At 42.5% G+C, this 21,456-nt stretch overlaps 1 protein-coding gene across 2 annotated transcripts in view; it reads right to left on the bottom strand.

The window, feature by feature from the left end:
* LOC122813661 (nuclear factor 7, brain-like) overlaps window positions 1-20,712 on the bottom strand; it is a 351,579-nt gene extending 330,867 nt beyond the window's left edge. The window contains exon 1 of one of the 2 annotated variants that reach the window (XM_044086103.1): window positions 20,194-20,712. In XM_044086103.1, coding sequence (XP_043942038.1) covers window positions 20,194-20,622 — 429 coding nt within the window. In that variant the 5' untranslated portion in view covers window positions 20,623-20,712. The remainder of the gene's footprint in view (window positions 1-20,193) is intronic. The other variant, XM_044086102.1, reaches the window with a different exon arrangement.
* Window positions 20,713-21,456: the final 744 nt, after the last annotated feature.

Genomic DNA, 21,456 nt, shown 5'->3' with positions numbered 1-21,456 from the left:
GTCAAAGGTTAGATTACTATCTGTGTGTGTTTCTAAGTCCCTGACTACTGGGTCAACTCTAAAGAGTGTGTTATCAACATGATCATTACCAGCGGTGGATGATTTTTCAAATGATACTATTATGCATTTCTTGGAATTTAGTTTTAGTCCATGGCACTGGCACCAGTTGTTTGTCTGTGTCAGCCCTTACTGGAGAACATTTGTGTCAGTGTGGGACTCAATGACAGCTCCTAATTTGAAATCATCTGCAAACTTAGTCCTTCACTTCAACAAAGTAAATGCCAAAAAGGAGTGGTCCAAGGACTGATCCCTGAGGGACTCCACTTGTGACTGGCTGCTTTGTAGAGGTGGAGTTCCCAAATCTAACTTCATGGGTCCTGTCTGTGAGACAGTTGGCTATCCACCAGGTAACATATGGGTTTGTACTAACATCTTGAGTTTATCAACAATACCCGAGTGGGGTATTGCGTCAAATGCCTTAGCCAGGTCAAAGTAGGCAATGTGAACCATTTACCCTCATCCATTGCTTTGGTGACCTTCTCAAAGAAGTCCACCAGGTTGAGTAGGCATGACTTGCCCTTAATAAAACTAAACTGGGTTGGGTCCAGTGTCTGGAAGCTTACTATATCACCACTGATCATTTCCAAATTCTTTCCATGACTTTCCATATAATACTAGTCAGACTTATGGGTCTGTAGTTTCCAGGGTCTGCAGATGGCCCAACTTTGTGCAGATGAAGAGGATCATAGGTTGCTAACAACCCCAGTGCCCTTACAAGCCATGTTCCCAAGGGTGTCTGGTTCAAGCAGACACTAAAATCAGCATCTACTGCCCCTGTCCAAGAGGGACAGAGGTGGAACCCCCATGGTGAATTTCTGCTTACCTATCCAATTGTCCAAATTATGTTTAAACAGGCCAATGAGGGGCTTTGTGTAACATGAATAGGAAGCTTGTTCCAAAGGTGGGGCAACCTCTGTGAGACAAATCTGTCTCTCCAGCAAGTTTTGTTGATGTCACATACCAGGTTAAGGTCCTTTGAGTGAGTGACCCGTGTACAATTTGACTTGTAAATGTGTAGCATTTCCATTAAAGCTAGGTCAGAGATTGCTCTGTATGCAAGGCATAGGTTGCCTCTGAGCAGTCTGTATGACACAGAGTAAAGCGAAAATTATTTCAGTCTGTCCACATAAAACACATCTTGAAGGCCCAGAATTTTTTTTTGTAAGGAACCTTTATGGTCTCTCCAGTTGTTGCAGGTGTTTATTAGCCTGATGAGGGAAGTGTACAGGGGGCGGTTATGACCTCTTTTTTTCTGGAGGCAATACCCTTACTTATGAGATGAGCAATATAAAATGCCCTTTTTACCACTGTGGAGACATGGTGATCAAAGTTAAGATTGCTATCAAGCTGTGTGCCCAGACCTCTCACCACTGACTGCGTGTGTAGGGCATTGCTATTTATGTGATAGTCTGCAGGAATTATCACCCTTGCCAAAGGGGATGATAATGCATTTTTTGGGGTTTACTATTGAAGTTTCGAATCATCTTCAGTCAACTGTGTAAAATGTCAACCCAAAATGCAGAATTCAAAATTTCGAATAGAAAACCACATAGAAAATAAATACATCGACAACCATGGTTCGATGTATTCAACATAGCAGGAGGTGATGTCACTCACCTCCTGCTATGCACATTAACGTACCATTGAACTCTACAGTCAACAGTACATTAATTCTATTTTGCAGGTGGGCTATGCACATTTAATATACCAACTCCGAGATGGCACTATAGTGAGGAAATGGTCTAATTCTCTGTTCCTCGCTGAAGCGCGACCTCCCTTCAAAGTGTCTGTACGTCACATGTCAAAAGGTCGAGTGCACCATGCAACTCAGCTGTGTGTACTTGACCTTTGTTATTTTGATTACTTGATTATTGGAAACCATGATTTTATCCATTAGAGCTTCGACTGACTGCTGTTTGGGTAAGTCATAGTAAACCTTTTTTTGGATAAAGTTTAAGACCATGACTTTGGCACCAGTCACTAGTCTGCATAAGTCCTTCTTGCTTGATGTTGACATTGCTAGGGGTTTCAATGATCACTCCCAGTTTGCAGTCATCAGCAAACTGTGTCAGCCACAGTCCTTTAGTTTTAGCCTGTACTTTGGAAAAGTAGATTCTGAACAGTAGGGCTCCGATCACTGTGGAACACCACTGGTTACGGATCTGCTGGAGGAGGAGAAGTCCCCTATTTTGACTGTATAAATTCTATCAGTGAGCCAGTTTGCAATTCACCTGACAATATATGAGCTGATACCCAGCTATGTGAGTTTATCAATGATGCCCCACTGGGTGATTGTGTCAAAGGCCTTGGCTAAGTCCAGGTAGGCAGTATATACAGATCTGCCCTCGTCTAGGGCTTTGGTGACTGTCTCAAAGAAATCCACCAACTTTAACAGGTATGATCTCCCTTTGACAAAGCCAAACTGAGTGGGATCGAACATTTGGAGATTTCCTATACCTTTGTTAAAAGGGTCCATGATGATTCATTCCATGGCCTTTCAGATAAGACTGGTCAGGCTAATGGGTCTACAGTTCCTGGGGTCTGTGGATGCACCCTTTGTGTAAAGGGATGACGGCAGCTGTTTTCCATTTTGCTGGGATGAAGCTAGTCCTTAGGCTGTGATTGAAAAGTGTGCCCAATGATGACACTAATTCCTGATTTAACCCATGCAGAACACAGCCTGGGATGTTGTCTGGTCCCATAGAGGCTGTGTTTTTGGCCTTGGAGAGGGCATTTAAGATCTGCTTCTCAGAGATACTCAGTGGGGTCAGGTGCTAGGCATGTTTTGCTGTATATGCGGCAGGGACAGGGAAGTGAAGTTTTAACTGAACCTGCTAGCTAGCATGTTTGCTATATCCCCAAGTTCTGCATATGCAGTACCATTAACTATGAGTTCAGTACAAATCTGGGCCTTACCTTTGAGGCTCCAGATGAAATTAAAGAACACCTTGTGGTTATCCTTAGTTAGGGAAGCTAATATGGATTTCGTAGTTAGCTTTGCAAGACTTCACTAGGAGTCTTATTTGCTTGTTTAAGTTGAAGAAGGAGTGTTTCCAGTTTTGAGACCATTCCTTCCTACTCTTTGATAGCAATTTCTTTCTCCTATTGTATAGCCTATTAATGGCAGTTGTCAACCAGGCAGATTTGTTTTTCCTTGAAGATCTTGCTTTGGTTCTTTCAGGTATGGCAGAGTCAATACAATTGTACAGGTGCTTGTATAAAGCATTGGTGTATAACTCAGTATAAATGTCTGTTCCATCAGTGGGGGGAGGGGCTATGAAGCTATTTATGCAGTCATGTAAGAAGTTGTAATTAGCCTTGGAGAAGTTTTTTTTTAATCTAGTTGTTGCTAAGGGGGGGGGAGTCTTGTGTTATAGTTACTTCTAGCAAGACTGATTTCTGGTCAGAGCTCATCAGGGATGGCCGCACACTGGGGTGGTGCAGAGGTCCCCCATGTTGGTGAGCACCAGATCCAGGATGTTTGAGCCCCTTGTGGGTGTGTCAACCAGCTGTTCCACGGCATTGGAGTTAAAGTCCAGAAACCTTGTCCAAGTGAGTTAGGACATGTATAATTTACCCAGTCAATGGATGGATAACTAAAGTCACCAAAAACTAGGGTGTTTGGTTTTATCTTGATTGACTCAAGTAGATCCAAGTAAGCTGAGTGGATGTCCTGATTCATGGAGGGAGTCCTATAGATGGCAGTGACCTGAAGAGGGTCTTACCTACAGTCAAATGCACCTGAAATAATTCAAGGGAATTATGCTGTTTAATCAAACTAGAGGTGTATTTTTCTTTAATGGATATTGATACACCACCTCCTTTAGTTCTCACACCTTCATTTTGTGGTCTTAACACGTGGAAGGAAATGTAATCTGGTATTGCTGGGGTGCTGTTCTCCATTCATGAGGCAAGAAGCCTGTTTGAAGGCTACAGTTAAACAGCAATTCCAGAGGGCCTGATATATCATGTTTCATGCTATTTAGAAGGCGTCCTGTGATATTGTCTGGGCCCACTGATGCAGTATTCTTAGCCTCAGCGAGAGACAGACCATTAAGGAGCTATTCCCTAGTTATAGCAGGGGGAGATACATTTGATGGTATTTCCTGATGGAAGGTTGAGGGGGAGAGTAGGTTAAAGTTGGAGCTGAATTTATCAGCCAGTAGGATTGGATCGGTATAGCTGGCTCCATTTACAATGATTTCTGCACACAATTATGTATTGGCTTTGGGGTTGCAGACATAGCTGGTCTGGGAGACTAAATTTGGCTTTGGTAGTCTTTATTTGTCCTCTGAGTTGTTTGTTTAGTTTGATGAGAGTGTTTTTATGCTGCTGAGTGCTGCACCTCCTAATTTTTGCCATGATTTTCTTCCTCCTGTTATACAGCTGATTGTGTGATTCCACCAGGGTGGCTTGTTTTTTGAGTTAGTTCTGTACTTCTTCCTAGTGGGTACAACTGCCTCTATGCAGCTATTACCATACTTGTACAGAGTTTCTGTGAACAGTTCTGCATAAGCAGAAGTGTTCTCAGTGTTTATGGGGACCTGAATTTTTGCCAGGTTATCACTTAATAGCAGAAAGTTAGCCTTACAGTAGTTCTTAAATATTCCAGGTTTAGCTAGGAATCAAGGTTTTATTTTTACTTCAAAGGAGACCATTTTGTGGTCTGACCTTACCAAGAAAGACATTACAGTAGGGAGTGTGCAGCACTCTCCCATATTAGTGAGGACCAGATCCAGTTTGGTTGCACCCCTGGTTGGTGTACTGACAATCTAGTCCAGGGAGTTTTTGTTTAAGAAATACAGGTATATCTGTGCCTGTATGTTTGGTGCCATATAGCATTCCCAGTTAACAGAGTTAACAGATAGATAATTAAATCACCCATGAATATGGTATTGCATTGGCTGGTGAGTGTTTCCAATAAGTTTAAATACATGATATGGGTTTCCTGAGGGGGACCTATAACTTTTAAGGAAGTGGCATTAGATTTTGCCTATGGTGATTTGAACATGGAGCAGCTCAAGTGCATTGTCCTGTTTTACCACTCTTTGAGTTATGTTTATTTTTGATGTAAATTGAGATACCTCCACTTTTAGTCCTTGTCTATGTAGTAGTTGGTCTAAATGTGTGGAAGGCATTATAACCTTGCACTGCTGGTGTGCTCTCGGTGGCTTTAAACCATGCCTCAGTGACTGCACTGATGTCATCATTCTCTAAGGTGAAGAGAGCTTCTAGGGAGTAGAGTTTTTTGTTTAGACTCCTAGCATTGAGCAGTAATACCTTTAAATGTTCTTGCTTTTGATTTATGTCGGATGTACTTTCAGTTTGGCATTGCCTAAAAAAAGGCACTATGGGGGAAGACAATGTTTTAGCTAATATTCGAAAGCCTACACAGTAAAGATGCAGGCCATCCCTGGAAAAGCAGCATAGTCTGTAAACCATCTCCCTCCATGCTGACAAATATTGTACCCCCTTAGAATGACACCAGTAGCTAAACCAGTTATTAAAGTCAGTAATCTTTTGTTCGTATTGTAGCATCATCCTTGCAGAAAGTAAAATGCTGCTCAATGCTGGGCTCATACCAGCCTAAGACACATATTCCGAGAACTCTATGATGTCTGTCTTCCTATAGTCTAGGGGAGGTATGTCTCAGGTCATTTATTCCCACATGGATCATGACTGAGTCATACTGGTACTTGTGGTCCAATGACCTAAGTGCGTGTGTAATATGGTGGATCCTAGCTCCTGATAAGCAACTGACCGTGACTTTCTCCTTATTCAGACTGGTGAGAGGGACATCAGTGTATCTCATGATGGAGTCTCCAATGACCAGAATGTTGGATTGTAAGGTGGCTTGCCTTATGGGCTTAGTAGTAGAGGCTCCATTAGATGTGGTTCTATGTGTTGATGTGGGTGTTGTTTTGAAAGAGTGCATTTGGGGCTGCGGAGGATATTTGTTATGTGTATTTCATCTAGGAGGTCTTTGGGATTTAGGCATGTTACATTTAAGTACCTCAGTATATGTGGGTCTATATGTCTCCTTTAAATTGTATGTGATGAGTGCAGCAGGTGTACAACTAACAACCTTATTGACATTATGTGAGAACTTTGCCTCCAGTGACATTATGCGTAAATACATCTCTCACATGCCATATTAGTTTGTTTGAGAATTAACTGATTGTCAGTCAACAACAGGCAATTTCTGCATTGCCTCAGGATGCCCATATCCACCAAGATGGTAACGGAGATAGTGCGAAAGTTCATATCCATGGCAACAGACCCTTTTTTATTGGTTAAACAAATGGAGTGAGAATATGAAGCAATGTCAGGAGTATCTGGTTTCAACTCTGGAGACAGTGCTTGTCACTGCAAACTAGTCCTGTGTGCAACTAAGTATTGGTGACATTTCAATTGTGCTTTTACAAAAAAAAATGTCACTCAAGGTGTCTGTGTCTGTACAGCAGAGAACTGCCAAACACTTGGGGGGAAACTAATATGTAGATCTTGAAATTTAAGGATGAAGTATTTAGGCATAGTCTGAAGTTAGAAACAAATCAAGCAGTACTTACTGAAAACAAACTATTAGCTTGTCTAGAATGATGAAAAGAGCAGATTTCTTGAATGGCTACTACTAGTGCTGGTCTCACCACAGCTTCACTCTGCTGGGCTACAATGCTCTATTGCTTCTCTCACCAAAAGCAAAACATGAGCACCAATCCCAAGATGAGAAGCAGGCCACAGCCTGTTTGGTGATCCACAGTCTTGCCCCAGATGATGCAAGGATCTGTAGGCTTGTTGCAGTCTTTTCCTAGTAGATGCCTTGAATAGCAACCAGACCAATCATAAACATCAAGCACAGACACTCACTGCCCAACCAGAAACAATCAGGAATTAATGCACTCTGCTCATTCTCTCACCAGGAGTAGAATATAAGCACACATTTCAAGCTGTCACCTATGAAGTAGTTATTAGGCGTATGGATGATCAGCAGTCTCCAGGAAATAATGTCCCCATGCTCCTTCTCTCAGCAGGAGAAAACAGAACCACTAATCCCAAGATGACTACTGAGAGGCAGAATGTGGGCTCTCCAATAACTGGTGGTCTTGCAACAGATGTTTAAAGGTAAGATGAAAAAAATAGGTTAATATCCTAAGCACTCCAGTGTGCATTAAGCGATCAGAGAGGAAAAAGGGGGTAACTTAAGCTTTAGATGTCTAACTGAACAGCCACTAATTCTAAAAGAACAAAACAGAATGAAACATGTGGGCGCTTTTGTATTCTGGTTCTATGGAATACAGTGGGATGGCCAATAAATTTAAATAGTTGAAAGAGAGTGATTTCGCAAAATGATAATTTTGTGCTTGCAACAGACAGTGAAAGGAGAGAGGGAAGGAGATAATATGGTCAAATTAACATTAAGGGACAGGCAACTAGAAAGACAGCTGAATTTAAAAACACAACAGCACTAGGGTAGGGAAAACTTAATTTATGTGTGACTCACAAGAGACAGCAATTAAAAGCAGACTATGAGAAAAACACAGTGTATAGAAAATGAATAACTATATACAAAGCAGAAGAAGGCAAAAAAGTAACTCAAAGTACAAGAAAGCAAACACAAACTAACCTTTCCCTCACAGCCAGTTGTGGCAGAGCCTAGGTGACAACTGGGTCTGTGATCTTGGAGTTAGTATATCTAATTAGCAGGGGGTGTGGCGGACACAGCCACCCAACAATTATTTTTTGTTTTTACTGAGGGTTTCTCTTGGCATATGCATGGTAGTGTGTTGACGTTCAGTTTGATGACCTTTTGTGGTCGACGTTTCAGAGGTTGATATATGGGTTACTCGACTAAAGTGAGTAGGCCCATGTGGGTATAGACAATGTAACTTAGTACAGAGGAAAAACAGTTTTCCAGCCTTAAAGGTAGTAAACACTTTCCTTAAGGAAGATTGCAAAGTGATCTGTGATATGAACCTTACATTTAGACAGCAGTCTATTTTTATAATTTGTATGCTAATATTAAGAGTAAACATTTTTGTGCAACTAATTTTCTCTTTTTAGTTCTGTATATTAGATCTAATGATGCTCTGACAAGGTCAAAAGCATTCATCCAGTGTTTTAAAGTAATAAACTTAATAAACTAAATTAAATTAAGAAAATGCAAAACATCTACTCCGAGCATCACCAGCAGGAAGTATTGGCTCCTGCAGTTTTGCAGGAACAGAAAACCCCACTAAATTGTGTGTGTGTATGTGCATGCGTGCGCACCTGTGAGCGTGTGTCTGAAGGTTCTGGAATGTATAATCAGGCAAGGCAGACTTTTCCTATATGCAAATACAACAATGCTTCCTATAGGCAAAGGGTGACTTCCTGCACAAAGGCTAAAAGTAAACTCCACTGGAAATGAATTTAACCTGGACATCTTACTCTTTTTCATTGATTTCATATATATGCACCTTTCCAGCCATAATTAGGAGAAACAAGGAAGCCATCTGAAAATGATTTAAGTGCAGATAATAGATGCTTTTTCCTTTTTTGTTCCATAATTAGTTCACTCAAAGGTGATGTAATTGCATTCAGTAAGATACTTGGAATAGGATGTGGTACAGAAATACTTTTGATAGTCAGGAAGGATACCATTCCCTGTGTAATCTATAGCCTTCACAGACTGTAAATATGGAAAGTTATATCCCAAAGGTAAATTATTAAGTTGAATATTCAGATTCTTATCTCCAAATACTAAATGTATGACAGGTGAGGGATAAAGTGTACAAACTAATATCTTCAAGGTGTTCTGAGTGAGGACAAAATTAAAATTAAATCAATCCTTGTTGTCACAGCATTTCTCAGTGAAGTAAGGAATATTTTTTTCTATGCAGGCAAAATGCTCTTTACCTATCCTGTTCTCTCAGTGATTTAACTTGCTTACATAAACTCATCTGCCTGGGCAGAGGTATGTGGAGATTCAAAAGTAATGTGTGCCTGGCAAAAGATGGACTACTGTGTTTAACTGCCTATGTTTATTAACTGTCCTTTCCTATTTTCTTCTCACTTCTATACAAAACATTTTTACTTCTTTTCAAGAAAAAACACTGAAGAATCAATAACAGAGAACTTTTAGTTACGTACTTACCATAACGATAGATGTATGTGATCCATCTCGCCTACATTCATTACTGACAGGTTTGGAGCCAAGAATCTGCTCCAACTCGGCCACCATAACTAGCACAAAGTCTCTCATTGGCTGGGCAAACCCTGTATCCCAGGATGCATCACGCCCAAACCCCCGGATCTTGTTTGCCCCAACATGATAATCTAACATACACCATACCACAAGGATAAAGTAAGAGGAGAGAAAAAATAATATCCTCAGAGAAATCAGGATACAGGTTTCCTCCAAGTCCAACAGGTAGGGGGAAGGAGGGCGGGTATGTAAGAATGTAGGTGAGATGAATCACATACATCTATCATTATGGTAAGTACATAACTAAAAGATGTAATGTGATCCTATCTCGCCTACATTCATTACTAACGGGGCAGCGTCCCTAGCACCTACATCCCGGGAGGCTCACTAAAAAACACTCCTGAGTATTGTGGAACCAAAGGAAGCCCGACCTCTAGAGGCCACGTCCAGTTTGAGAAATAAAGGTATGTGGAGAAGTCCAAGTAGCCACTGCACATATCTCATCTATGGATAATCTAGCATGAAAGGCCACTGAAGCTGGCCACTGAAGCTGACATAGCCCTGGTAGAATGCGCCTTAACTGGAAAGGGAAGATCCTTATCTGCTAAAGCATAAATAAATGAGATGCAGTCTCTAATCCACTTAGCTATAGTGCCCTTAGTTACAGAACTGCCCATTCTATTGTCCAAAAAGGACACAAACAACTGATCTGATTTTCTCTCCTGTTGTGTCCTATTTAAATAAAACCTCAGTTGTCTATGCACATCCAACTGGTGCAATTTGTATTCCGCTTTGTTGGAGAACCTTGGGAAGAAGACCAGAAGCTCAATAGACTGGTGGAGACAAAGGGCAGAAGAGACCTTAGGGAGAAAGGAAGGATTAAGTTGCAGCGATACTCTGTCCTTGTGAAAAATTAAATAAGGAGGTTTAGCAGAAAGAGCTTGAAGCTCCGATACTCTTCTGGCTGAAGTTATGGCTACCAAGAAGGCAGTCTTCCATGACAGAAATTTCAATTCGCAGGAGGCTGCCGGCTCAAAGGGAGAGGATGTCAAAGCTCTGAGCACCACATCTAAATCCCATGGCAAGACGGGCTGCGAAACTGGAGGGTGCAGCAGCCAGGCTCCTTTCAGTAAGGCTTTATACAGCTTATGGCCCATAAGGGAAGGCTCATGTGCAACATGATAATTGAAGATTGCTGCCAACTGAACCTTTATGGTGGAAGCAGCCGAACCTTGTCTAAAGAGTATAGCTAAGAAATCTAACACCGTGGACACCGGTGCTGTAAGAGGGTCCAGATCACGTTGCTGAGCCCAAATTGCAAATCTCTTCCATTTACTAGAGTATATTTTCCTAGTAGAAGACTTGTGGGAGGAAGACAGAATATGAACTACTTCCGGGGTAAAAATATGCTGTCTGTCTAAGGTCGGAAGTGGAGGAGCCAAGCAGCGAGCTTGAGAGTTCGTAGGGATGGATGGCACTGTCTTGACTGATGAGTCAATAGATCTGGAGCTGGGTCCAGAATCCAAGGGCCATCCAACGCATACTTCCGAAAGAAGGGGAACCAAACTTGACAAGGCCAGTGTGGTGCGATCAAAATCATTTTGCTTCCCAAGCAGGAGACCTTCTGAATCACTCTGGGTAGTAGAGGGACTGGCGGGAAGGCGTAGAGCAAACCAGAGGGCCAATTGTGGACTAGACCATCCCTGGGAGACTCCCCCTGTGGGGGGATCAGAGTGAAAAAATTGCTGCACTTTGCATTCAGGGGACTGGCAAAGAGGTCGCAGCAGGGAAGACCCCACTTGGAGAAGATCTGCGCAGCCACTCTGTCGTTCAGGGACCACTTGTGAAGCATCATAATAGCTCTGCTCAGCCTGTCTGCTATCACATTGGACTTCCCCGGAATGTGCATTGCCACTAGAAAGCACTGGGAAGCGACTGCCCAATTCCACACTCTCATGGCCTCTCTGCAAAGGGGGTAGGACTTGGTTCCGCCCTGCTTGTTCAGATACCAGACAACCGACATATTGTCAGAGAGAATCGCAATAGTTCCCCTGGGAAGAGAGCTGTGAAGTGCCTGCAACACTAGAAGCACCGCTCTCATCTCTAGAACATTGATATGCAAGTGAACCTCGTGGTCTTGCCACGTACCTTGGACCGTCTCGCCCAGATAATGCCCCCCCACCCTATCTGAGAGGCGTCCGTGGTTACTGTGGCAATAGGTGACGGGGGGCTCAAGGGTCTCCCTTGGTCCAGATTGGAGGAGAGAAGCCACCAATGCAGATCTTGCTGGCATCTCTCTGTGATGAGGATCGGGTGGGACAAGGGGCGTTCCTGATATGACCACTGGGCCGAAAGGAGTCACTGAAGTATTCGCATGTGTAACCTGGCCAGCGGAACTAGGAGAATGGTAGCCGCCATTGATCCCAACAACTGAAGAACCCTCCTGGCTTGGGCTTTTCTGTGGGGTAGTAAAGCCAGGACTTGGGCCTGTAACACTTTTATTCTCTCTGTCGGTAGAAAGGTTCTCATCTCTACAGAGTCTAGCTCTGTGCCGATAAAGGCAACACACTGTGATGGCAGCAATACAGAGTTTGCCCAATTGAATGAAATCCCTAGAATATGGCCCAATTTGACAGTAGCTCTCGTGGCTTGAACAAGTAGATGCCTGGTGGGGGCAGTGAGGAGCCAGTTGTCTAGATAAGGAAACACCTGGAATCCTAGACGTCTCAGGTGAGCTGTCACCACTGCCAGACACTTGGTGAACACCCTGGGGGCTGTGGTGAGACCAAAGGGCAGGGCCCAGAATTGAAAATCACTGGCTCCCAGCCAGAAGTGTAAAAGATTCCTGGAAGCCTTGTTTATTTTGATGTGATAATAGGCATCTTTGAGGTCGAGGGAGCACATCCACACTCCTTTTTCCAGCAATGGGAAAATGGATTGCAAAGTGACCATTTGGAACTTGGACTTCTTTACAAAGCGGTTTAAACGGCTGAGATCCAGAATGGGTCTCAATTCCCCTGTTCTTTTTGGCACCAAAAATAACCTTGAGTAAGTTCCTAATCCGATCTGGTCTGCGGGGACTGGTTGGATGACTCCCTTTTCTAGCAGCTTTGAAATCTCTATTGCCGCCTGATCCCGTTGACTGGGTGGAACGTCCGGGATTTTCCTTGACGGAGGGGGGGATGAAAAAGGGGAATGGTGTAACCGCCGGTGATGATACGAAGTACCCATCGATCCTGAGTGATGGACTCCCAGGCCTGAAGATGCTCGGAAAAATGACCCCCGACTGGCTCCTGAGATGCACAGTCGGGTAATCCCTCAGGGATGCTGGTAGGAGGAACCACGAAAGGACTCGCGGTCTTTTGTATTGTGGGGGCCTCCACTGCCTCTAGGGCGACATCTTACATTAAAATTCCCCCCTCCTCTGCCCCTGGAGGGGGGGGGGTCACTCTGATGGGCAGGGGAAGACTTTTGAGATTTTCTGAACCACATTTTTCCTCCCCTCTGAGCCTTGGGATAAGGCCTAGTGGGAAGTGAAAAATGGGCCCCAACGGCAGACAAAGTCTTGCCCTCCTGCTCACATCTAGTGAGGGTGTCTTTCACTTTGGGTCCAAAAAGGGAGGACCCATCGAATGGGGCGTCCGTGAAAGAAGACTTGAAAGTCTCCGCAAAATGACACAAGCGCATCCAAGCTCGCCTCCTAAGGGCTATGCCCGAATTCGCTGCTCTACCCGCCCCTTCAGCTGCATAAGATATGAGCCTCATGGATGAGTTGACGATGGAAGAAAGGGTAGACAGCTGGGCATTAACAGGCTGAGCCAACGCCTCAGGCAGGTTACCCGATAGGGTATCTCCCAACTCCTTTATGAGATCCCTTTGGAGCCGCGTAAAATGACACAAGTAATTCAGCGACCGCAAGGTAAAGGTTGCTGAAGACAGGGTACACTTCCCATACCTATCCATACTCCTAGACTCCTTATTAGGAGGATGGATGGAGGTAGAAGCCTCCTCCACATCCTGCTGTGTGGCGGACACCACCACCATGACATCTACAGGTACTCCCTTGGTCAGAAATTATTTTCCAGGCGGCGCAGATAACAACTTATTGGGGTGGCTAGGAACTGGCTCCACAGAGTCAGGGTGTTCCCACACCCTTCGACAAATAAGGTCCAATAATTCATCGAAGGGTGGAGACACCCAGGAGGCGGAAGGCTGTGCTCCGAAGGCCTTGAGGAAGACCGACTCCTCCTCAGAAGGGTTTTTGGAAGGCCAGTCACCCCGCTGTCTCAAGATCTCCAGGATATCAGAGAATGAGACATCATCCGAGGACGACTTCGGGGACCCTTCTGCATCATCGAGGTTGGTGTCCGAGGTGACAGACTCATCTGGGGAGTCTATGTGCTTCCTCTTACACAACTTCTTCCTGGGAGGCTCTTCAGGGACAGACTCTGAAGGGCCCTCAGAAAGTAGGGGACCACACATAGAGGTATCCTCAGGCCCGGGAGCCCTGCTGTCCAGAGATAGGGGGCACCAGAAGCTCTAGTCGCAGCATCTAGGGAAGGAGTTGCTGATTCAGGTGAAGTCACGATGGACTTGGCCAGCACGCTCCTCATAGCCTCGAAGGCAGGTCCACCAGAATCGGAAGAAAAACCCGCCTCCGAGACCATAACCGGAGTCAGGGTACCCCTAGCCGAAGCACCAAGGAGAAGACTCGGAGCCGCAGCCTGAAGCCCCAATGTATCCCCCTTGGGTCCAACTGAGGACACCCGAGTACTGAAACCTGTAGACGGAATGGAAAAGGTTGGAGCCGATGTCGGATCCAAAAGACTCATGGGAGGTTTCGAAGCCGACCCAGGGACTTCACTCGATTTGGCAGACTCCAGCTCCGACGACACCGAGGTTGTCGGATGAGGAAGAAACAGAACCGATACAGTAGCTGGCTCTGGAGCCGATTGGGCTGGAGCCAAAAATAATTTAGTTAACACTGGCGACTGGAGGAGCCTCTGGACCACCCTATCGACATCCGAATCCGAGTGCCTGGAGGACTTGGAAGAAACCGACGGGGACCGAGAGACCTTCTCAGTCGGAACCGAGATAAAGGTAGGGGAACGGCTCAGAATCGGCTCCAAAAGGATCGGAGCCGAAGTAGGCTCAAGAACTACAGCAAGTTCCTTCAGCACCGACGACCGTGGAGTCGAAGAAGCAGACCCCGCAATAGACAATACTTCCTGCGGCTCCGAGACCAGTGGAGCCAAGGAAGGAGACATATCCTTGGATGGTGCTTCCTGCGGCTCCGAGACCAGTGGAGCCAAGGAAGGAGAAGTAGTCTTAGATCTTTTCTCCGGAGGCTCCGAAGAACTAGATGGAGCCGGAGACTTCATTTTTGACTTTGATCTGGGTTTCTCAGAGGGAGGAGAGGGAGCCAAAGTTTCCTCAAAGGAGGGTTTAATCAAACCCTTGAGGATAAGTTTATTTTTTCTCTCCTGTAACACCCTGGCAGAGAAAGCATGACACACACTGCAGGATTCCTGCAAGTGTATGGCACCGAAACAATATACACAGTTGGCGTGTCCATCAGTTAGCGACATTTTGTAAGCACATTTAGCACATTTCTTAAAGCCAGATGGCTTATGCTCTTTAGATTCCTTGCCCGACATAAGGATCAATCAATAAACAGCAACAATATTCAAAAAATAGACAATCACAAGCACACTTGCAACACAAGGTAGGGGGGGGGGCTCTAACTTAAACGCCCGTACAATAAACACTCAAGATAGGGCAAAGGCCCTCTAACTGAAATGGGCCTAGCCCGCCAAACAGAAGGATTACCAACCACAAACACAATCAGACACAACCAAGGATACAACCGACAACGTAGCTATTAGAATAGCTTTTGATATAATAATACTACTCGAATTTCTATAATAGAAAAGACAAAGAAAGGGTACTTAGCCACAGCCAAGTCGAGACCACGTCGTTACTCTAGGAGCGGCAAACGAGATCTGGGGGTTTGGACGTGATGCATCCTGGGATACAGGGTTAGCCCAGCCAATGAGAGACTTCGTGCTAGTTATAGTGGCCGAGTCTGAGCCGATCCTTGGCTCCGAACCCATCAGTAATGAATGTAGGCGAGACAGGATCACATTACATTGGTGCTTATCTATTATCACAACCAGATTCGGAGCAGGAGAAGGGGTTTAGTTACAAGCCCATCTCCTGCCGAAATGTGTCGTAAAACTTACTACTTTATGTTGCTGTGAAATGGGGTGTGTAAAATACATTTTACTTTTTTATCGCATCGCTTCTGAAGCAGAAGCAGCAAGAAAGGAAAATGTCCTTTTCCTGGGTACCATCTTTTAGCGGCGGGAGTGAACAGAAAGCATCGTTATGCTGTATAGTAGCAGCTTTCAAGTAACAACAACTATTCACACTTGGGATTAAATTGTTGCTTTATACAAGGTACTGCACGGTATACAGAGAGTAAATTCTGGTCTCACCATTATTTAGAAGATGGTTAAACAATGTTAGCTACAGCAAAGCAATAAAAATAGATTAAGATTTATAGCTTCTGTTGAGTTTTGTAGTTAGTGGCCTGAACTTGGGTAAAGGGGCCAAAAACTGTCAGAAAAAATATGAATAAACACAAGGGCTAAAAGCTTTCAAGTAACAACAACTATTCAGGCTTGGAATTAAATTGCTGCTTCACATCTGCATTTGTAACCATTATGTTTGTTACTGAATTCAGAAGTGCAATCGGTTATTTCTTGGATGTGCACTCGTATAATTTTTAATTTCGGAATTGTTATGTATAGCAGTGGGAGCGTTTGTGACAAGCTTTGCCTCAAGACAGTGCAATGCATGTCATGTCTGTATGTTTTCTTAAATGAGTATTCCATAACCCTACACATAATGATAATTGCACTGCCCTGTGGAAGACTATGTGCTTGTGCATGTAGTAAGCATTGCATTCTGTCTACTTCTTTCCTGTTCATAACATTTTCCGTAAAGTTACGGTGCTAAAGGAGGCTACCAAGGAAGAGGGAGTTTTCCGTTATTCCACTTCCTCTTTCTGAACCAAGGTGATACAGAAATGAATTGGTCTTCATACACCACTTTTTACTTTACCATACAGTCGGTTTGCGATAACATCAGGAAGTACATCCGCTTCAAAATCTGGTTGCAATAATATGTAAGTACCCAGAGAACATATGGCTTCATCAAATAGTTCAGCTTTTATAATAAAGCACTTATTGTGGTCAAAATATGTTCACCATTAAGACCAAAACAGATATAAGCAGAGGAGATGCAAACAGGTATGCAAAAGTGGTATGTCCAAATGGCAATACATTTTGTTGAAACCCACTTTCAGTGAACATTGGTTATTTACTTTCCCTACAACTATGCAGTCAATACACGCACGCGCGAGCGCACACACACACACACACACACACACACACACACACACACACACACACACACACATATGGGTCTACTTTGTTTCACTGAATCTCATTTCACTGAATTTCATTTCACCCCGACCACTTTGCTGAAAACTCAAATTACTGAAAACTCATTTCATTGAATCTTATTTCAATGAACTGCAGTTAGTATATATGGCACTGTGTAGAGTACTGTAAGGCAAGTAAAAGGTCTATGCCCTTTTCCCCACTGTAGTGCAATCCGGGAGTTATAATATATAGTTGGGGGGTGTGGGGGCACAGCGCCCCCCTTAGTTTGAGTACATACTCTTTTCTGGGGAGAGTTAGTCATTGGTGTTGCAACTATGCATGCCTATTGTTTAAAATGCATTGTTTTGAAGTTTTTGGTAAAATACAATATAAAACAAATAAGGTGGGAGACTATGCCCCCCACACCCCCCAACTATATATATTAACTCCAAGATCATACTACAGTGGGGAAAAGGGCATATACCTTTTACTTGCATGATCTGGATCTGGTCCATACTGATTGCTGTTGTGGCTTTCATACTGCAGAAGTCAAATTCGACTTTGTTGCAGTTGCAGTACTTTCGAAATTTTTAGCCGGTTTACTGTTGTGAACATCGAAGATGTGAATCGCAATTTTGATAGGTTTACATTCGCATCTTCAATGTTTTGATAGTAATATATACACACACACACACACACACACATATATATACATACATACATACATACACACACACACGTGCATGCGTGTGTCATTGTTGCAAGGCGTTTTGCCATGTATGAGGTATTCACTTTTTGTTGAAAGTGGCTCTCAGTGACATTGGTTTAGAGTACTTGCATTCCAAGGTTATTCATTTGATCTGTCATTGTGAACCTGATTAGACTAGCACAGTCACATGTGCTTTTAATCCTTTCCCTTCCCCACAGATGCAGACACCTGCAAATTATATCTCCATCCCACATGCAGCATGTCATTTTCCCCTAAAGTCAGAATGGTCTCCTGCAAGAATATGAAGACTGGCTTATGCCCCAAACTCTCAATTTAGTTGTATTTTTTAACTTTACACTTCATGTTTGCATGCTATGTTAAAAGATAGATGCCTTTTAAAGTGGGCCTCCTCCTCCAACCTTTAAAGTAGGTCTCTTTCATCAACATTCATTCTTGAAAGGAAGCCCTCTGGACTGTGCGTTCATAAAGACAGTTTGCCAAGTTTGTGGAAGAAAGGAGCTAGGGATCCACTCCATGGTTCTGTTAGCCACATATTCCACATCAGTATACATCCCATAAGAAAATCATTAAATGGAACTTGGTTCCAAAAGGTCTCTGTGTCATACAATCTGGCAGAGTTTATCATACACTAGCTGATAACCTTAAAGTAACTGCTGTTTGCATCATTGATTTTAAATAGAGCTACTACACCTGGCAGAAATTTTCTGAATTTATTAAATTTTGAGATCACAAATTTTAATACAGCAATATTAAATGTTGCACTATGTAAAAAAAAAGATAACCAAGTAATAGATATCAGCATCCCTACCTGTTAAAGTGTTCTAACATTTTCAAAGATCCGTAATACGGGTTAGGAGCAAGTCATACGTTGGAAACAAATGTCATCTGGTCAGTTATCACCAAGTCCCAGGTCTTTAATGCACTCAGTTTTACATATTTACTTGATGGCAGAACTAAACAATATATTTACCGAATCTGCTATATAAGTGCAATAACATTTTACCTTATCTCTAATCCCTACCTTTCCAAACAACCTTTTACCACCTGTCTCATGCCCTCTTGAATGCCTTTGTTGATTCCCTCTTTAGCAACCTATCCTGAAGACCATTCCAATGGTCCAGAACCATCTCTGTAAAAAAAAACAGAAATATAGGGAGCAGTCCAGTCGGTCTTAGAATTGGTTGCAAATGCCCTCCCCCTTCTCCTTGCCACCCCCCCCCCATTCCCATCCTTTTGGTTTCAAGAGTGAAGAGCTTCAGTTGATCTTGTCCCTGGTTATATTCCCGTCCATCCTTCACATAGCTGACAACATAGTGACTGCTGCAAATGCTATAGCTAAAAACCTGCTCTGAACAGTAATTGCCTCTGTAGCCTCTGAGAGGTGCATTACAAGCTCATCTTTTTGCCCAAATAGTGAATATTTCTGAGGAGCAGGCTGTTGTTTCATGGCAATTTGTAATCAACGTGCCCCACTGTACTGCAATGATGCAATGTCCAACTATACATGATTTTCTGCTGACTGTATGAGTCAGATGTTCTTGCGATTGCCCAGACTTGCAAAAAGGTCATCAGTAATTAGCTCTAAGCAGTTACATGATTCTGCAGTCAGTGCTGTCCAAACTGTAAGTTATAACTGGACATATGGGAGCTTTGTTTCATTTTTTTTCAGCTCTTGTTTGCTTTTGTAGATTGACAAATCAGGATCCTTGCATAAGCAGTCTATTTTTTTTCTTTGCCTTGGCTCTCAGATGTAAAGATATAAATATAGTTGGGGGCTAAGCAAAACTCAGATTTAAAATTATAATTATATCTTCTCACATTAAAATGATTTAATTTTCCTCTGATCTTTATATGGTGTGATAAAGAACAGTTACCTATTTCCAAATGTAAACAGGCTAATGTTATAGGAATGCAATGACATACAAGACCCTTACCGATTAATCAAAACTTAGTGGACCTGAATTATGTTTTTGTTCTGCCATGAGTATTGGTTCCTGATATAAATAAATCTTTCTCTATAATACAGAGCTGACACTGTAGTTAAAAGCAGCAGACAAGCTATATATAACAACTTTACAATGAGCATGTATGAAACACTGCCATCTCAAAACAGCCCCGTTTCACAGAAATGTTTCACTATTCACTACTTTGGAATATTCACACAAATGTAAAGCAAACTGTATGACAGAATCAATGGTAAAGGAAGAAAGAAATGTTAGAAAACTGGGTGGTGTAGTGGTGCAGTGGTTAGCGTAGTTACCTCACAGCAAGAGGTTCTCTGGTTTAATACTCAGCTGGGGTGTCTTCTATGCAGAGTTTGTGTGGGTTTTCTCTGCGTGCTCCAGTTTCTTCCCAAACTCCAAAGACATGTATCTGGAGTGTTTCTCTCAGGGCCTCTGCTGAAAATGGGCTCTTTCCCAATAAACAAATGCAAAATAAATTGAATAAAATTACAATAATTTGATAAACTAACAATTTTAGTTTTAGCAGCATATAATTCTATGCAGTACAACTGGTTTCGGTAGAAAAAATCATAAAAATATACTTCATGTGTTTGTTTCTCTTGCTTTTAACACTGGTAGACAATTATGCCTGATTGAACTCAGAATATTTTGTACATAGCAATAACAGTGCATCTAAAACATAATGGTGCAATTTTACTTATAAAGTGAGTTAACTTTTTCAAATGGATTGCAAAAAAACAGTAAATTAAATATGAAACTGTAGTTAAAAAATAAATGTTTCTACTTTTATATGTCAGAGACACTTACCATTTCAGTATTCACCGAATCCTCATGTAAGTGTGAGTTCTGGACAAAATCATTGAGGAAAAACTCACATCTAATACACCGAACACAATTCTCTTCCATGAATGATTCCATTTCCTTCTCAAGGTTCTCACAAAGAAAGATGATTCTGTCAATTCTGTCATGCTTTATCGTTTGTTGCTCAGTGTGTGGTTTCTGAAGTTCCTTTATTATGTTTAACAACACCCTGTTCATAGTGTGCCGTCTAAGTGGTGAGAAAGTCTCTCTGCAGAGAGGACAACAGCCAAAAAGTTGATTTTCTTGAACCCATTTCATACAGCCTTTACAGATGTTGTGCCCACACTCCATGCTCACAACATCTAAAAACTTTTCTAGACAAAATGGGCATCTTGTTTCATTCATTAAGCTGCTGTCTTCCTTTACAAGAGCCATCTTACTTTCCTGTGAACTTCTAACAGTCTCATAACATTACTTAAATCAAGGTGTGGCGTAGCATACTTTGAAGTATACAATGACATGGAAATAAGTCCAGTTAAAACTACCTTTTCCCCTTTATGCCAGAAGTATATTGTAACAAACTAGTTATTCCAGAAGCAGGTGTACTATTGCACAATAGTTTCATAACTCTTTTAAAAACGATGCAACTTTGCCTTAAGACTTCATGTTTCAAAGTGTGAAATGAAGTAGGAATTAGCAATAAACATTTGTTTATGCAGTACCATATCTGCAGAGCATGAAAACGTGGTGCATTCCCTTTGTTGAAACTAATATATGGCTTTATGTTAATGCAAAAATAAGATATCTCAAAATAGGAAGAAATCAAAATATCATGAAAAGTGAATGGACAAAGACTCTACCAAACAAGGCAATGATATGTCCAGGATTGATACCTTTCAACCCTTTACTGCAAGAAATAGGGGGACAAAAGCCAGAAAATAGGAACAGATTTTAAATTTTGCCCTTATAAACATAGAAAGTTGTTAGAATAACAGATTTTGTGTTAGCATGCATTTTCTGAAGGAAGCAAAGTCTAATACTCAAATGTCTGCCATTATTTATTGACTTTCAATCCACAATATTTTGCCAGAAAACCATGAATCTTATGAGCAGCAGACTAAAAATATAAGGCAAAAATCTGGTCATTCTGTGAAAATTCAGAAAATTGATAGGTATGGCTGTATTCTCTGCTTCCTTTTCTGACAACTTTTCTAAATCTTAGCATAATGGATTATGTCATTTGTGGTACCAACCCAAAGGTTGTTACTT

The sequence above is a fragment of the Protopterus annectens genome, chromosome 10.part0, assembly GCF_019279795.1.
Source record: "Protopterus annectens isolate FY-2018-M chromosome 10.part0, PAN1.0, whole genome shotgun sequence".
In the NCBI taxonomy this organism is placed as follows: domain Eukaryota; kingdom Metazoa; phylum Chordata; order Ceratodontiformes; family Protopteridae; genus Protopterus; species Protopterus annectens.
The sequence above is the reverse complement of the archived record's forward strand: the minus strand, read 5'-3'. Positions and strand labels throughout refer to the sequence as shown.